This window comes from Peromyscus maniculatus, chromosome 12 (assembly GCF_049852395.1).
Source record: "Peromyscus maniculatus bairdii isolate BWxNUB_F1_BW_parent chromosome 12, HU_Pman_BW_mat_3.1, whole genome shotgun sequence".
Lineage (NCBI taxonomy): Eukaryota > Metazoa > Chordata > Mammalia > Rodentia > Cricetidae > Peromyscus > Peromyscus maniculatus.
In genome coordinates, this window is record NC_134863.1 from 81,112,197 (window position 1) to 81,130,880 (window position 18,684).

General features: G+C 44.0%; 1 protein-coding gene across 14 annotated transcripts in view; it reads left to right on the forward strand.

The window, feature by feature from the left end:
• Window positions 1-18,684, forward strand: part of Itsn1 (intersectin 1) — a 188,927-nt gene that overhangs the window by 71,635 nt on the left and 98,608 nt on the right. For all 14 annotated transcript variants that reach the window (XR_013043866.1, XR_013043867.1, XR_013043869.1 and 11 more), the window contains 6 exons: window positions 2,258-2,437; window positions 3,954-4,050; window positions 7,103-7,203; window positions 11,954-12,017; window positions 15,185-15,322; window positions 17,776-17,888. Coding sequence is in view for 10 of the 14 variants with exons in the window: in XM_076549210.1 (XP_076405325.1) it covers window positions 2,258-2,437; window positions 3,954-4,050; window positions 7,103-7,203; window positions 11,954-12,017; window positions 15,185-15,322; window positions 17,776-17,888 (693 nt within the window). In the remaining 4 variants the exon portion in view is untranslated. The remainder of the gene's footprint in view (window positions 1-2,257; window positions 2,438-3,953; window positions 4,051-7,102; window positions 7,204-11,953; window positions 12,018-15,184; window positions 15,323-17,775; window positions 17,889-18,684) is intronic.

An 18,684-nucleotide genomic window follows, 5' to 3' on the forward strand; every position in this document is an offset into this window, starting at 1 on the left:
ACTTCAGAAATGCTGTTCTAAAGAGAAATAAAAACCCTTTTTAAAATTAGAAGAAAATGAAGCCGTAAATATAAAAAGGAACTGACAGATACTGAATTCATGAAGAATCTCCCACCAGGGAGCAAAGCAAACCGAAACAGGAATTCAGGGCCATTCTCCTGAAGTAGAAGAGCATGTCTGATAGTACTCACCCTGAAAAGACCAGCCCTGGGGTAAATTCCACTTTAAAGATTATGTGAGCATGCAGAAAAGGAAATCGTTAGCCGGGCGGTGGTGGTGCACGCCTTTAATCCCAGCACTCGGGAAGCAGAACTAGGTGAATCTTTGTGAGTTCGAGTCCAGCCTGGTCTACAAAGTGAGATCCAGTACAGGCTCCAAAGCTACACAGAGAAACCCTGTCTCAAAAAAAGAAAAGGACATCGTGTGGTTCATAAGGGAAGACAGATTAGTATCGGACGTTGACAGCTGTGCACTGCTGCCAGGAAAATTAAGTGACATTGGCAGGATCCCAGGGAAATGTGAACCGGGGGTTTGCTTGTTGGTTTGTTTGTTTGAGACAGGGTTTCTCCCTGTAGTTTATATGCCTGTCCTGGATCTCACTCTGTAGCCCAGGCTAGCCTCGAACTCACAGAGATCTGCCTGGCTCTGCCACCTGAGTGCTGGGATAAAAGGCATTGGCCTGGCTGAACCAGGGATTTTTAATGTCCTGAAAAAGTGATTTTCAAATGGAGCCCAGACAAACTCTGGTCAGCTTGTAAGGTTTCAGGGGTATGCCAGTCTTCACTGTATTCACTTACCCATCCACTCTGTCTACACATCACCTACCTCCTCTCTCTGCCCTCCCTCCACTGAAAAGGTCTGAAAACAATGGTTGATCCCAGCTACTGTGGCATCCCCAGATTGTGGACAGAGCGTTTCCTGCTATAGGAAACCAGAAGTTCTTGGGAAAAAGAAAATATCTGGTTCTAGACTTGAAGTATGACATATCCGTGATGAACTTAGAAGGTGTGTTCTTTGATAGTGGTCATTTCAGAAGGTGCTACCCTGGAGAGACTGCCTTGCCCAGAGGAGGACCCTTTGGGCTTCAGTAGTGAGTGAGTAATGAGAGACACTTAGCTAATGTGTTTCTAAAGCAGTGTCTCATGTGCTCAGGCTGGGCTCGAACCCCTGCTTCTCCTACCTCTACTACCAAGTGCTAGGATTATAGACATGGGCACCACTCTTGGCTGTACTTTACAAGAATATTTACCTTAGGGAAATTAGGAAGCTGTTAAAGTGGAGACAAATATAAAAGAGCATTTGTTCTAGTCCCAATGTGCTTTTATTGGTTAAGAACATATTTATAAAGAGATACTTCTCTCAGGAACCGTTTGGTTACTTTTAGGTGTGATATATATTGAAGAGGCGGGTAGAATGGCTGATTTGTTACTCCCTTTTGTTTTTGGTACCTTTCTTTTTTTCCTTTTTAATTTTTTTTGATAAATTTTATTATTTCTTTAAGAACTTGCAAGTAAAAACATCACACAAAAATTAATGAGACCCAAAGTCTACACAGTACATTTGTTGCCGTTAAATCTACTTCCATTACTGTTTATTGTTGTTATTTTAAACACAGTCTTCTGTAGCCCAGGCTAGCCTCAAACTCTCTATGTAGCTAAGGGTGACCTTGAATTTACAACTCTCTTCTGGATCAGAGGTTACAGTTCTCTAGAGTTCTGGGATTGCAAGCATGTGCCTCCACACATGGTTTGTGTGGTACTGGGGGTCGAACCCCTGACTCCTGTATACCACAAAAACACTCTACTAACCGAGCTCCATCTCTGAGCCTCATGCTTTTCTTACTGACCCTCGTCCTGGTGAATTGAACCCGTCTTCAGGCTGAGTGTACAATCCTTTCCTTGTTGTTCCCGAAAAGAATAGTGTGGGTGATAGAGGAAACTGTAAAGACGAACCATGGGCCACGCGAGCAAGAGAACTCAAGGGCCTTGTGATTCTTGACATAAACCTTTGGCTTCTCTGCCTGTTTAACCTGAGGTGTGTGTGTGTGTCAACTTAAAGAATTTTCCTCGTGCAGTGCTGAGTGTTGAAGCCATCGCTGTGTGTGCCAGCCAAGCAAGCACTTCCCAGCGAGCCGTACTCTCAGCCCCGTGACTGTTTTATGTGGGGACAGACTGCATCTGGGACAGCAGGACTGGGTTCGATGTTGCGGAACGTCACCGTGTGACTGGCTGAGCTTGGCTGGGCTGCTTTCTTGTAGGTATAGGAGGAATGGCTAGCATGCCACCACTTACGGCTGTTGCTCCAGTGCCCATGGGCTCCATCCCCGTCGTGGGAATGTCGCCACCCTTAGTGTCCTCTGTTCCTCCAGCAGCAGTGCCTCCCCTGGCCAACGGGACGCCTCCCGTCATCCAGCCTCTGCCTGCGTTTGCTCATCCTGGTAGGTGCCCACGGCAGACCTGTCGCCACCACTTACAGTTTGCTGTTCTTTCTTGTAGATATCTTGTTACTTTCTAGTTAGAGCAAAGGCTACTGCTTCTTTACAGAGAAAGAGAGCGTAGGTCGTGCTCCTCTATTGGATCCTCGTTTGCTCCCAGCATTTGCCATGGCGCACACTAAGAGTAGCAGGAGGGAAAGGGAATGTCACTGCAGAACTTAAGCCAAGAGCTTAATTTCCTTCCAATACGAGCCACAGAGACCGAGCAGTATCTGAACATTCTGTATTTTCAAGTATCGGTTGCTTCTATTCTTCAGCTTCTGTGAATGGCTAATACACAAGCCCGTCCTCTGAATAGAATTCCTTGGTGAGGAAAAGTGAGCATTGTGGACTTTTGAACAAGGAGAACGAACCGGGCTGAATGGGGAAGAAAGTCAATTAAATGGCCAGATAAATTAAGCTTACAATATTAAGCGCTTGTTTAATTGAAGGAAAGGATGTAGTTATTTTTGTTCTTGGTTTAATTTCATTTTGAGACTTTATTCAAAGTCTTTTCCTATAATTAAAAGACAGCATCTTTTGCAGATATAGATGGCCTGGTCTAACAGTCATAAAAATGTAGAGCAATTTGGGCATCTTTGAAAAAGCTGCTTGGGTCTATCTGAGGAAATTTAGCAGTGTACCCGTCACGTAAGCTTTAGCACCATATCTGTGTCACTGTTACTGTTCTGAGGTGACCTGCACTTGCCGCGGTGTATTCCAGTGAGAGAAGGAGCGCACTGGGCCTCCGCTAGTGTAGTCCTGGGCAGTCAGTCCTTCGTGTGCGTGAGTGACAGCTGCTGACGGAGCTCATGCAGCTGTGCGTGGGCGAGGGAATCCACACGCTCTGGCAATGTTACAAGACTAGGCAGGGTCTCATCAGGTCAGATGAGAGTCACACAGATCTGCCCTCCCTAGCATCACAGTGACCTGGCCAAGACTGGCCACCCTGTGACTGCTTGGCTGCTACATCTGGAACTAATAATTTAGCTCCTTTAGTAGTAAGAAAATGCCTTTTTTGTTTGGTTTTTTTGAGAGAATATCTGTGTAGCCTTGGCTATCCCAGAACTCACTCTGTAGACCAGACTGGCCTCGAACTCAGAGATCCTCCTGCCTCTGCCTCCTGAGTGCTGGGATTAAAGGTGTGCTCCACCACCTCCGGGCAGAAAATGCCATCTTACACATATTTAAGCCGTTACTTCATTGACTTGGAACAGTACCGACAAAATGTGATACTAAATGTTCACTAGAGAGCAAAGTTCTATGGATGTCAGCGTTATGGCTCAGTCAGGGCTTCTCAGCAGGACAAGTAAATCTAGGCAGGAGACGGAGTAAAGGGCTCATAGCTGGGACTCCACACTGAAGAAAAGGAGGGTTGTCACTGCTTTAGATTTTATGACTCAGTGTTGACATGGTTTAAATAAGAAAAATTTCTAATTTTTAGAGACTTAAAATTACTCATAATATTTTATGTTTACAGCAGCCACATTGCCAAAGAGTTCTTCCTTCAGCAGATCTGGTCCAGGGTCACAATTAAACACTAAATTACAGAAGGCACAATCATTTGATGTAGCCAGGTAAGACTGCTTGTTTTGGTTTGTTGTTGGTTTGGTTTGGTTTGATTTGGTTTGGTTTGGTTTTTCGAGACAGGGTTTCTCTGTGTAGTTTTGGTGCCTGTCCTGGATCTCGCTCTGTAGACCAGGCGGGCCTCAAACTCACAGAGATCTGCCTGGCTCTGCCTCCCGAGTGCTGGGACTAAAGGCGTGCACCACCACCGCCCAGTTAAGACTGTTTGTTTTTAATGGAAAAGTTAGTAAGACATTATTTAATTCCCTTTAAATGAATTTTGTTAATCTTAATTTTTTAAAGATTTATTTCATGGGTTTAGTGTTTTGCCTGCATATATGTACATGTATGTATGTATGTATGTATGTATGTATGTATGTGCACCACATGCCTGGTGCCCACAGAGGTCAACAGAGTGTTGGATCCTCTGGAACTGGAGTTACATAGGGTTGTGAACCATCAATGGGTGCTAGAAATCGAATCTGCATCCTCTACTGGAGCAGCAAGTGCTTTAAACCACTGAGTGGTCTCTGCATAGCTCCTCCTTTATTTTTACCTTGTTTAATTTTGTGGAATGCTAATGCCTTTTAACATTCTGCATAATGCTATTAGAATTTATCACTTACTTACCGTGACAAATCAAGGACATGCCACTTCCCCAATCTTTTTAAGCAAGCGTACAGTAGCACAGGTTGGGTGTGCTGCTCAGTGGGAGGGCGCGTGCCCAGCACATTCGAGGAACAGCGTTCACCACCAGCACCAGGAAAGGAATAGAACCGGGTGGACTAGAACAGACTCTGGGGAGCTAGGCTAGGAAAAGCCAATTAATGATCTTCTATTAATCCTTTAAAGGTTATTAATTTTTTATGAGATCTGAACCAAAGTTGGACTGGCTTTTAATACTGTCATAATCTCATAATGTCTGACTTAGTAGTCGAACAGTAGTGAACACCAATTTTAATAAAACGAGTTATTCAGACTAGTGTTCACAATAATTATATGTGTGGCTCAGTTTTGAGAGAAGCTCTACAGTCTCCTTGCTTCTATGTGGCCAACCATAGTCCCCCATTATCTCTCTCTGTTTCTTTCACCCCCTTTTTTCTATGTGGCCACTCATAGTTCCCTGTTATCCTGTATGTGTTTCTTTTACATCCCCCCCCCCTTTTTTCCTAGGGCTGAGATTTAAGCTCATCTTCATATTAAATTTCCTCCCTATCTCAAGCTGAATTCTGTGGTTTTAACTTTTCTTACATGTTGTTAAATTCTGCCTTAAAATTGCTTTATTACATTCAGATGACTTATTGATGGTTAGCAAATACTAGTGCTTTTAGATAGTTGGGTTTCCCGTGTGGGCCGTGGTCTTTCCAGGAATGTGAAGTTGTACCTTTTCTGTGGGGGAGCTGCCTCTCAGGTGCCGTGCTTCCTGAGTTTTCGGTCTGCGTAAACTCTCAGGATGTGGTAGAAGGCTTGATAAGTGGCATCTGGGCGAGCGTCTGTGCAGCACCCTTTATCTTTGCAGTGCAGGAGCAAGATAGTTGTTACCTTTAATAAACAGGCAGGCGCTGGAATCAGCAAAATATTAGACAAAATGCGAGAAGTGCTGCCGAGGTGCTCACAGCGGAAGCCGCTGCGGTGAGTGTTTTCATGACGAAACTTAGGAATGAAAGAAGCCGAGTTTGCTACTTCCCAGCTGTTGGAAGCTGCCGCTTAAGAACTTGGTGTCGTCTGTGGAAGTACAGGGCCACCACACATGTTAATAAATAATAACTAAAACTTCACCGTGTGGTTAAAATCTTGATCTGGTATGTGTGACTTGAATCCTGTGAGCATGGAAGGAGATTCATGTGGAGGCTGACTTGTCATCCGCCCTCTCTGTCTCCATTGGGTTTGGTTATTTAACTTAGACACTGGGCCTTTCAAGCCATGTGTGTCAGTGTGATGCTTGTGTGGGCTGTGTCGTCTCCAGAAGGAATTGCCCGGCTCACTGTTCGCAGGGTTTTCTCAGGTCAGTGTTGTAGCACATTGGCCAGGAGACATCAGTGTTGGATTACAGTCAAGAAAGTGGAGCTTTGTCTATGACCGCTCCACTGATTAGCCAGGGACCCTGGACATACCCTGTTTCCTCTCTGGGAGGTTTTCCATTGGCTAGAATTGAAACCTCCCAGTGGGATAAGAAGTGGGCCTAGGAACTATAAGATGGCTCAGAGTGCTTACCTCCAACACTGAGGACCTGGGTTCAATTCCCAGGACCCACAGGGTGGACAGAGAAAACCAACTCCTGCAGGTTGTCCTCTGGCCTCTACACACGTGCCATGGCATGTGCACCATGCGCGCGCACGCGCACACACACACACACACACACACACACACTCTCACACAGGTATATACACCTCAAACAGATAACGAAATGTAAAATCAAAAAAGAAATGCATCCATAGTTTGGTGTAGAAAGGTAAGTATTTTGAAGAGTACTTTTTAAAAGGCAATTGCCAGCATGGCTTTTTAACTAAAGGGAAAATTCCTGAATCCTTAGGAACACCTGGGCAGTACATAATGCCTCGGTTCCTGGTATTTTTTTCATATTACCGGAACATTTAGATTGTTAAATTATATGTAGAAATTGGTTTAGTTCGTTCTTTAAGGATTTCTGTGTGTGTGTGTGTGTGTGTGTGTGTGTGTGTGTGTGTGTGTGTGTGTGTATGCCGTATGTGTGCAGGTGCCTGCAGAAGCCAGAAGGGGGTGTTGGAGCCCCTGAGCTGGGTCACAGGCTGTGTGAGCTGCAGGACATGGGTGCTGGGAACTAAACCTGGGTCCTCCGGAAGCACGCACTCTTAGCTGCTGCGTCGTCTCTCCAGCCCCTAATTCACTCACCTCTTTGGAAGGACGTTTGTAACTTGAGGAATGTAGAAGTACCGCAGGTGTGGCTGAGTGGGACCTTGGCCTGCTGCAGGGCTCCTGGGTTTGACACCAGGGCCACCAGGAGGGAAAAGGAAACGCTGCCAACCTGAGGTGTTAGACAAGTTCTCTCACCCTGTGTCCCCTCTCCCTCCTCTCTCCCCGCAGTGCCCCTCCAGCAGCAGAATGGGCTGTGCCTCAGTCATCGAGACTGAAATACAGGCAGTTGTTCAACAGCCACGACAAAACTATGAGTGGACACCTAACAGGTATTTACAAACAAAAATTGAGTGAACTCCAATCATTGCTTTAACTATGGATTGTTTCTAGATAGTCAAAAGGGCTGTCCAAATGTCTCCTCTCTTTCCTATTTCTAAGTAGGGTTTTCATTATCTGTGTTACCTTGGGTTCTCAACTACTGATAACTCCATCCATGCTTACCCCGTTCTCCTCCGCCTCTGGTCTTCACCCTCTCGCTTGTTGGTAAATGGACCACAGACCAGGAACCCGCTTACACATTGAAAGCCACTCACTAGATAAGTGGGACACGAGTAAAGGAGAAGTGCTGTGAGCAAAGCGTCCTGGGCTTCTGAAGAGCGCCTTTGGGGATGACGTTGCCTGTTCCCTGGGTCAGGCTGAGGCCGGATGCAGGGCAAAGGTGTGGGATGAAGGGACTCTGCTCTGTCATGATTGGCTGATGCTCATCCCTTTTGGATCTCATTTCTTCATGTGTGAAAAGTTCAGAATTAATTTATAGGATCTCAGTGGGTTTTCTAAAGCGTATTGATTTTGTTATCCAGGTCAGAAGTGTAGAGAAGCATTTCAGATACCATCCCAAGCCTTTATAGTGAGGTTTTATTATAGTTACCAATTGGAATGTTATAGAGAAAGCACAATCTTTAGAAGGCATATAGAGACCTCTTGTGAACTGTTAAGTCCTCCAACAAGTGTGAAAGGGAAGGAGCATGATTTGACTGGGCAAATCATTACACACAGAACTCAAACAACTTGCAAGCATTTGAGTGATATCTATACCTCTGGCATTTTATTAAGACAGGACCATGGTAGGCTTTAGCATGAGGGCAATCAGAAAGATGTTGTTTAGCTTTTGGTATGAGTGAGAAAGTACAATCCTTACCATACACAGCTAAGCTTTACACAATGGCAGACCAGTAATGAAGCTCACTGACAGATTGCTGCTTGCCTAGCCTATGCCAGTTCTTAGTTTGATCTGTAACAGAACATTTTAAAGTTCTGGTTCTTCATATGTTGTTTTACTATTGCTTATGATTATACCTTTATTTCCAGATGAGAAATTAGTCTTTGATAAAAAAATGACTGGAGAAGCCGGGTGGTGGCACACGCCTTTAATCCCAGCACTCGGGAGGCAGAGGCAGGCGGATCTCTGTGAGTTTGAGGCCAGCCTGGTCTCTAAAGCGAGTTCCAGGAAAGGCGCAAAGCTACACAGAGAAACCCTGTCTCGAAAAAACAAAACAAAACAACAACAACAAAAAAAATGACTGGAGAAAGCCTTGGGTCTGTTCTGCTCTTGAACCCTGTCTGTATAATAGAGCTCCACAGTCACCTCGGATAAACATATTCATCCAGGGGGCAAAAAGGTCAATGCCTGTCAATTCTCTACAACGCACACTTTCCCAAAGGAGCAGCTCGCAGTATTTTTTGGAGGTATTAAAAAATCTCAGCACTCAGGAGTCATAGGAAGGAGGATCTCTGTGAGTTTGAGGACAGCCTGGTCTACAAAGCAAGTTCTATGACAGCCAGGGCTACACAGAGAACTCTGTCTTGAAAAACCAAAAAGGAAAGAAAAAAAAAAAAAAAAAAAAAAAGACCACACTAGCCTGTGCAGACACCAAATAAATGCTCTATAGTGTCATTTTGAGTGGGTGTGTCTGACACTGCACTCCAGACACACTCAGTATTGCTTTAGAACATTGTTGGTATTTTTTGTGAGCTAATTAATAGTGTTCCATTGTGAATTGGTTTATAAATTCTTTCATGTTGGGGTGTATTTTTATGAATGATAAATGGAGTAACTACATCTTGAAGAAATGACTTAGATACTTGAATTTAGAACCTTTCAATAATTGGGGCAAAAAGTAACATTTGAAATATTCTAGTTTGTTCCAGCAAGCATTTAAGGTGTAAATTTTATTTTCACGCCAGACTGTTGTGTAATCATTAAAAAATAAATGAAAATTAATATAGTATGTTTTAAATGGCAACAAATGATGTTCCCTGTATGTATTTATGGGGAATCTATAGGGGTTTCCTAGGCAACATTAGACAGTGGAAGTGGAGCTTATGAGGAGCTTGATGAACTGGGAAAGTCAACCTCTTTTGTTGTTACTGTTAAATTTTTTTGAGACAGGGTTTCTCTCTGTGTAGTCCTTGGCTGTCCTGGAACTTGCTCTGTAGACCAGGCTGTCCTCGAGAAAGTCAGCCTCTTGATGAGAACTGTGGAAATAGTTCTGAGCCCTCGGAATCCCCCAAAGCACCTGCCCTTCCAGCAGAAAGAAAAAGGGGCGTCAAGAGAGCAAAGCCCAGAGGCCCCACGGAAACAGTCATTTTATACTCTGCTCTTGGTTCTTTTTTTTTTTTTTTTTTTTTTTTAATTTTTTGTGAGTTCTAGTTTTAAAAGAACTAAGAAGCGTTTTTTGTTTTTTTCCCCCATAAACACATAATTATAGCTTATGTAGTTCAGTAGTTCTCAGCATTGCAATTGCGATGGCCTTGTTTTATAAATGCCAGTTAAAATACAAAAGTGGCAGGTAATGTGCTTTTCCGTGACGTGGAGGAGAAGCTCGACTCTGCTTGTGTTGTGGGATATTTGCACACTGTGAAGATGTGTCACTGTGATTGGTTTAATAAAGAGCTGAATGGCCAATGGCTAGGCAGGAAGAGGTTAGGTGGGACTTCCAGGGACAGAGAGGACTCTGGGAAGAAGAAAGGCAGAGATGCCAGGATATACGGAGAGGAACTAGGAGGTGTAAGATGGAAGAGTGGTCATGCCACTTGGCAGAACGTACATTCGTATAAATGGGTTCATTTAAGTTATCAGAGCTAGTTAGGAACAAGCCTAAGCTTTAGGCCGAGCTTTCATAATTAATAAGAAGTCTCTGTGTTGTTATTTGGGAACTGGCTAGTAAGACACAGAAAGACTCGTGACATGCTTTTACCATTGTTTCCATTCCCTGTGTTCACATGTATTGTCGCTTTTAGCCTCCCAAGAGTTGTACATTTCCTACAGCCTAACTGACCCAGGCCACGGCCTGCAGCAAATGCCAGTGTTAGTGTGCATCCTATCCTCTGTTCTGAATGCGATCCCCAGGTAGCATTCTGCTGCAGTTTCACAGCAAGCATTTAAGGTGTAAATTTTATCTTTGTGGCTGTTGTGCACTCAGTACAAATGTCATCAAATTTTGGTTTCCTAAGTCTGGTTTCAGATTCTAAAGCATGTCATGAAGTTCCGGCTACATGAGTGTGTTGGGATGCTAGTTAGTCCGTCTTTAGGGTGGCCCTTACTTACCCTGTGAATTTCCTGGTGATTTCACCAACAGCTGGTGAGACACATGCCCCTTTCTTCTCACATAATTTGATATATATGTTATCCTATGCTTTTAAAAAGGAGAGAGGGCCTGCACTTCTTCGTCTAGAGTTGAGGCCTTGGGGACAGAGGTGGACATATCTCTATGAGTTTGAGCCCAACCTGGTCTACGTAATGAGTTCCATGACAGCCAAGGGCAGATCTCTGTGAGTTCAAGGCCAGCCTGATCTACAGAGCGAGTTCCAGGATGGCCAGGGCTACGCAGAGAGACCCTTTCTTAAACCCCTCTCCCCAAATAAATACAATGAATTCTAAGAAAATGTATGCTTTGATTGTGTTTATGTGTGTGAATTAATGTATACTTTTTTTGCCAATATGTTACATGTAAATAAAAGTTAAAATTTTGCCAGTAACAGAAATGGTAATTGTCACCTCCTGGGTACTTTGCATGGGTGCTGAGCCCAGTGTTAGGGGTCCTTCCAGTGGGTCATGGATGTGCTCACGGGCCCCTGGAAATGAGCAAGCCCCTGAGTGAGGAGCTGCCTCCCCTCAGCAGAGGATATACCAAGCCAGCAGCCTGCAGCCTCTTGCCTGTTAGTACTTCTCCCTTATTTTGGGAAGTCATGGTGCTGGAACTCATGGTCTCTACAAGAACACATCTGTTTCTGTGTTTCACAATAAGGAGACATTTGGAAACTAATGAATGGAGATCTGAAGTTTACACATGGGTAAGGAGTCTTCCTAGTGTCGTTGCTATGGCTTCCCATTTCCTGGTCCATGTGTATTCCTAGGACTACACCTTTGAGACATTGCTGGAACTATGACGTATTTGCCTCCCCCTGACACTGCTCAAAATCTGCACCTACAGTTTTAATCTCATAGCTGAAGTTTTTTATGCCAGAAATGAAGATATTTATCATTATCTTAACAACAGAAAACTGATTTTGAAAGAAAAGTTGAAATTCTAGTAACTTTTGTGCAGTCTTTAGTCACTCACATCCTTAACATGTATGTAGTAGGTATATGTAGTGATGCCATTAGAAGGGCTCTGTTAAGTCCTCCTCTTCCTCCAGAGTCTCTGACTCTTCCCTCAAGTTGTGTAATGACGATCGTGGTGAAATCAGCCGGTGGTAGCTGTGGCAGAAGATGTTTTATTGTAGCTATTCTGTCTCCATTTATAAGGAAAACCCCAGTTTTATACAAAAAGAGGGGTAGTCTGGCCGAGAGGGCAGGCTGTATTTGAAGCCCTGGTCTTTCTGTGCTCACTCCTCACTGGTCACCATGCGTTTCCTTTTTCTTCCCTTTTGTTGAACCTCGTTCCTCTCACAAAGCTCTGGATAATAGCACATCACACCGAGTGCAGTGTTGTGAGTGCACATGCTGTGTCCAGCATCTAGACTCTGTGCAGGGCATGTCTGATTCATCGTTATGTCTTTTCTCTGATTTCCGGTTAGGTCCCCAAGCAAGAACTATTCTTATGCAATCAAGTTTACCCCAGGCTCAACTGGCTTCAATATGGTAAGGAAGTACAAGTTCCTCTGTTTGTATAAAGTAGAAACTTAGAGTGGTTTTTCGTCGGGATTTTAGATTCACATCCTTATTTAGAGAAGATGGAATATGTGTGGTTTTGAGTAAGTTGTGATAATCAATGCTCTTGCTACAAGGACAGGGGTGTTAGCACAGTGAGCCCCAAGAACTCAAGACAGACTAACAACTCCTAACCCAAGGCCAGGCTCCTTTTCCCTCGTGACTTCAAGCCAAGCCTCCTACCGTTTTACCTATAAATATTTAAATATATTTCATTAACTTTATCCATAATGCCGGTAGTTCACCTAAGTAGTCACTCCTATCAAATTAATGAGCTAGTCATCGAATGCCTCACCTCAGCTAATGGTTTGTATAGCTTTATTTGCACAAAGGAGTGAAACAAACCTATATGATATTTCGTTGATCAATTTAAATTTCTTTTAAATATTATTTTATTTTATGTATATGTGTTTTGCCTACATATATGTCTCTACCATGTGCATGCCTGGTACCCTTGGAGGTCAGAAGAGGGCAGAGTTAGAGATGGTTGGGGGCCCCACTCTGTGGTGCTGGGAACCAAACCTGGGTCTTCTGAGAGAGCAGCAAGTTCTCTTAACCACTGAGCCATCTCTCCAGCTCATTAATTGATATATTTTTTAAAAATCCCCTTTAATCTATCTCTACATTACCCTTTTTTGTTCTCTATTTGCTCCCCAAGTCTTCCCAAAACAAACGAGGTAGTTTATTGAATACTTTCCTAATGGCTTGACTTTGCTGTATTCTTCTGGTGGTGCTTAATTTGTTTCTGTATTTCCTGTGAGATGATAATTAGATCTAGAACAAGGCTTTTCAGTTTTAGCACTGTGGCATTTGGGGGTAGCAGTTCTTTTGGGGGGCTACCCTGTGCATGGTAACATCTCTGTCCTCTGCTCATCAGATAATTGGTACTGGTAGCCATGACCCCCAGCCTCAGTTCTGACAACCTAGATGTCTCCAGATGTTAGCATGTGTCTTTTGAGGGACCACATCACCCCTGGGCATAAGCCACTTCTCTGGTTCTACTTTGATTTTTGCTCTTTGGGGTGAGGCTACATGAGAGCTGTTACTGTGTACTTTCTTTGAGGGGCACAAAATGTCCCTGTTAGTGCATAATGACTTTTAATAGCTCTTGATGAGTGTTACTCCAGCTGTTCTTTTTGGTTTTCTTTCTTCCTTCCTCCCTCCCTCCCTCCCTCCCTCCCTCCCTCCCTCCCTCCTTCACTTTTCCCTTCCTCCCTTCTTCCCCTCCTTCCTTCCCTCCTCCCTCCCTCCCTTCCTTCCTTCCCTCCTCCCTTCCTCCCTTCCTTCCTTCCTTCCCTCCTTCCCTCCCTCCCTCCCTCTTTCTCTCCTCCCTTCCTTCCCTCCCTCCCTCCCTCCCTCCCTTCCTTCCTTCCTTCCTTCCTTCCTTCCTTCCTTCCTCCCTTCCTTCCTTCCCTCCTCCCTCCCTCCCTCCCTTCCTCCCTTCCTTCCTCCCTTCCCTCCCTTCCTCCCTCCTTCCCTTCCTCCTTCCTTCCCTCCTTCCTTCCTTTCTCTCTTCCTTCCTTCCCTCCTCCCTCCCTCCCTCCCTTCCTTCCCTCCTCCCTCCCTCCCTCCCTCCCTTCCTTCCTTCCTCCCTTCCTTCCACTTTTAGAAACAAGCTTGCCTCTTTTAATTGTGTGTTGATAGCTACCTGGAAAATAGACCTGGTGTCCGCTTATCACGTCTTGGCAGGAATTGGCTACGGCTACTCAACAAGGGACAGGCTCTAGTGCACTGCAGGCCCTCCCCTCTTCCCTTCTACTGAAGAGTCTGCTTTTTACTTAGAGTGGGCCAACTAGTAGTCTGTAGGACCAGCATCCCAGGGCCCTCTGAAACAGATCTAAGATGTAATATTGGTGGAGTTTGATTGACATTTATTAGGTCGCTCTCATACCCCTGATGCTTTTCATTGATGACTTCCTAATCTCTATTGGACTATTATGTTTTCCTTCTTCACACTAAAAAGATGCTATAATTTTTGTGGCCCTTTCTTAGCCAGTTTATGAGGGAAAGGGAGTTTTAACTCCCTTTCAGTCTCGTTTACACTGGAGTGGCTGAGAGTATAGCATGTGAAGGTGACGGGTGGGTTTGCGGCTGTCTGTTCCGTTGAAAGGATGCATACATCTAAGGAGGAGAGAAGTAAGTCAGAAGAGAGCCATGGGGCCAGGCAGGGAGAAGAGGTGAGCAACAGGAAATGTGTGCTCTCGGGTGCTCCTTGCCTTACATCGAAGTGGTCACTCTGTAACTTGACTGTTTTGTCAGAGATGTACATAACTGCCCTCTGCAGAGGGCCACTGTTAGCTCATAGAACTTACACATTAGTAGCCAGGAAGCATGTGACCCCTGAAGACATTGCAGAAAGAGGAAGACAGTTTTTGATTGGTCGTCATCAGCAAAAGCAGACTCCTGACGTGGTGTTTGTGCTGTTAACCTGCTTGAGAATAAATGTGTGCTCTCACCTGTCCATTGGAAGTCTAGAACAATCAGCTGTTTACACATAGCTACTTGGACAAGTCCATCATAAGCCTGATGGTGACTGGATTGCTACAATGAAGAGAGAGAAATGCCCCCAACTCTAGAAGGGGGCTGGAGAATACAAACATCAATCCATAGATGAGTGAATGAATGGCCAGTGGGTGGAACATGACCTTTTATAGGTGGCTTTATTGTAAATGTAGGCATGCCCATTCATTTACATACTGTCTGTGGGTTCTCATCAAGAGTAAAGTCTGGTGTAACAGGGCTTGTATGTCTTACAGACCATGAAATAATTTGCTGTGTTACCCTTTATCAGTCCTTTGTCTAGTACATAGTATTTTCACATTACAAGAACTTGAGTATAATATATTTTAAATGGCTTGCAAGGATTGAAGAGGATCATTATAATCATAATTAGCATTTGTGGAATGCTAAAGACAACTGTATGGATTATTTTTTGTCCTCCCAGTAGTCTGAAATAGTACTTGTTCTACAAGCTGGTACACAGAAAGATTCTGTTGGCTTAGGATCAGAGTAAGGAAATAGAATTTGCAAATCACTGGTGAATAGTAAGAAGCATGCATTTTTGTGAACTGGATTGCATGAATTTTTTGTTGAATTAGGAATCTTTCTGACATTGATCAAGATGGAAAACTCACAGCAGAAGAATTCATCCTGGCTATGCACCTAATTGATGTTGCCATGTCTGGCCAGCCACTGCCACCTGTCCTGCCTCCAGAGTACATTCCTCCTTCCTTTAGGTAAGTAACATTTGATTCTTGAGAGAATTTGCCTGGATCCCAAACTCGGCTGTTTCCTTTCCTGACGTGAAGATGAACTATCCATGAAAGAAGAGACTTTAGCTTAGCTCAGTGTTTTAAGGCTGGTCCTGTCTTGTTCTCCTGAGCACTTATATATTCCATGTAGTAAAAGCATCAAGTAAAAGACCAAGGTTGTTCATTTTTGTGCTCATCTATTACCAAAGCTCACCAGAATTGTACTCTCACAGTGAAAGAACCAGACTGAGAAGGCATGTAGGAAATCAGAGATCACACCTATGAATGATGCACATTCAAGAGGTAACAAAAATGCTACATGTAGAAATTATAATCAGGAAGATAATTTTTAAAGATTATCCTGGCCTGAAACAGACTCAGACGTCAAGACTAGAACTGTCAAGAGAAGCAGCCATAGTGTATGAACACACCATCCCAGAACGAGAGATCTAGTCAGGAGAAGCCCGCTGGGACTGTCATCCTCCTGCACCCGTAGTGTGTGAACACACCATCCCAGAACGTTCCATTTACTGAATAAAAGACAAGTAAGATCTGTGTTTATATTCGGAGTCCTCAGAAGAGACTCGGGCACAGTCTCTGAAACGAAGTGCAGAGAGTCGTCACCACACATTCTGTGTGGTTCTGGGAGCAGCAGAGGGGGCTGTACAGGTGGGAGGCAGCAGGCGGCAGCCCTCAGCTTCAGGGACCTGTGGGGGAGAAACCAAACGTTTGAAGATGGTGTTCAGAAGAAAGCAGAAAAAGGGTGAGAGATTTGTGTTTTTGAGATAGGGTCTCACTCTATTGCCTTGGCTATCCTAGAACTCTCTCTGTAGACCAGGCTGGCCTTGAACTCTTAGAATCTGCCTCTGCCGTCCATGTGTTGGGATTAAAGTTGTGCCTCACCACATTCAGATGAGAGATTGTTTTAAAAGACAAAGGTTGAGGGTTTCATGTGACACTTATAATGAGTTGATCTCGAATATTATTATGGGCCAGCCTTAATAATCTTCTTCCCAGAGGCCCAGAAGAGAAGCTACAAATGGTGAAAATTATTTTCGGAAAAGAATCTAAGTATACCGAGCTCTTAGTCCATCTACTTTATTCCTCTGGGATCAAATTCTGTCTACACAACTATAGTTCTGTACTCAAGCCTAGCTCCTTGCCTGACTTCTCTCTACCTTTATCTGCTGTCCCCTCTAAGTTCTATCTTAATTCTCTCATCTCAGTTCTGCCCCATCTTGGTCTTTCTCATCTTGCTCTTACCCATCTCGTTCTTCCCCATCTGGCTGTTCCTCATCTTCCATCTCATTCTTCTAGTCCTCCATCTAGTTCTCTAGTCAGAATCCTCAAATCCTCTCCCCGTCTCTGAGGTTTACAGCTATAAACCCATGCAATAGCAGTGCTTTAGCTAAAGCAAGGTCATCAGGCTTGAATTCTTATAGGGTCATAAAAGCAGACAAGAGTTTTCCTCAGGCATTGACCATTAGGCTTTCTTTTATAACCCAAAAGGGGAGTGGTAAAGGAGGAGGTCAACTAAGAGCTAAAATTGGTTAATATATCAGAAAAAGGGAATTTATGTGCTCAAACTACATTCCTAGAGGTGGTTAGGGAAATGTTAGGAGTCTATAATGTTAGTATAAATACTGTTAAGGCTGTATGAGAAAAAAGGGTCTGAGCTTAATTTACCTTAATTCAGGAGACTGTTAGGCCTTAGATGCTTGATAGGTATTTCAGATAAAGTACACTGTTGTGAGTTCTTGGAAGCATACATAGTGTACAAGGAAATCATTGTAGAAATCGGCTAATATATATACAGAAGCTAAAATATCACCAAGACTTCTTAAGCCATGGCTTGACCTTTGGAAAAGTCCTTGATCTTTCCAAGTAGTAGCTTTTGTGATAGTAGCTGGATTCCATTACATTTTCCTGTGGCTTGCAGCAAGTCGATGTTTTCAGAATCATAACTATGGTTTGTGTTTAGGGGTGCTAAAATAGAGTTTCTAAAGGGAAACTTGTTGGTCCCAGTTAACTTCCTTGTTGCCTTCCTTGGGGAAGCTGAGAATGATTTCCAAGGGTAATGGTGATAGCTACCAAACTTCCTCACCAGGTGGTTACAGGTTCAGCCCTCAGGGGTTGTTCTACCTTGTGGCAGTTCTAGATATTTTATTGATTTTGGGGACCGTGATGGTTTGGAGAGTGCTGGGGATCGAATGCATGCAAGCATGTGCCACCACTTAGCTGCATCTCTAGCAGCAGCGTTTTGAGCAAGCTTGGCACTCAGACTCTGATGACGTTCAAATGCCCATTTAAAAAACTTTCCAAGTAGAGAAAAGCAAATCTGTGCTCTTTCTCGCTTTCACTAAAACCTGCTCCACGCTGAGCTCTAGTCATTCCCTCCTTCCGAGGCCCATCGGTGACGCCCTTCCTTTCTTTCGCAGAAGGGTTCGCTCCGGCAGTGGGATGTCCGTCATAAGCTCTTCGTCTGTGGATCAGAGGCTGCCCGAGGAGCCGGCATCAGAGGATGAGCAGCAGTTAGAGAAGAAGCTACCCGGTGAGCGGCCCACCGCTGACTAGCTGGTGGACGGCAGAATGCCGCCATTTCTTCAGCCACCCATAGGCAGGAGGGGACCCTTGGAATCACTGAGAAACAAGAATGTTATGAACTCCGCTAGTGCGCCTTTATCCCACTGTCTGATTGAAACCTGAATGCCTGCTGTGAAACAAAATTTCTATAAAAATAGCCGGGCAATGGTGGTGCACACCTTTAATCCCAGCACTTCGGAGGCAGAGGCAGGCGGATCTCTGTGAGTTTGAGGCCAGCCTGGGCTACAGAGAGAGTTCTAGGACAGCCAAGGGCTACAAGAGAAACCCTGTCTGGAAAAACCAAAATAAGAAAGAAAGAAACTTCTATAAATGTCACCGTGGAATACAAAGCACCTTTGGCGTTAAGGTGGTTTCCTGCTCTCCACGATGCCGCAGTAGAAGCTTGAGTCTCCTATTGATATTTTATTTTGCTTGTCCGGGAAAACTGGGCACTTGTAAACAGAAGGAACGTGTTTTAATTTTAATGTGAACTGACTTTAAATAACCCTCATTTTCAATGGCAAATCTATTATGCTATTAAGTTAGTCTGAAATAAGGTGGCTCTGAATTATTAATGAGATGATAATGATGCTAAGATGCAGTTGAAATTATTAATAAGTCTCTCAGTCTTAACTACTCTGCTGGTGTCACGGTGCGTTTTCAGTACGCCCCAGTTAATTGTCTGAGGCACTCACTCTTCCAGCTGATTAAATTGCTTTTCAATTATGTTTAGTGATAAAATACTTACTATAAATGATCTATGA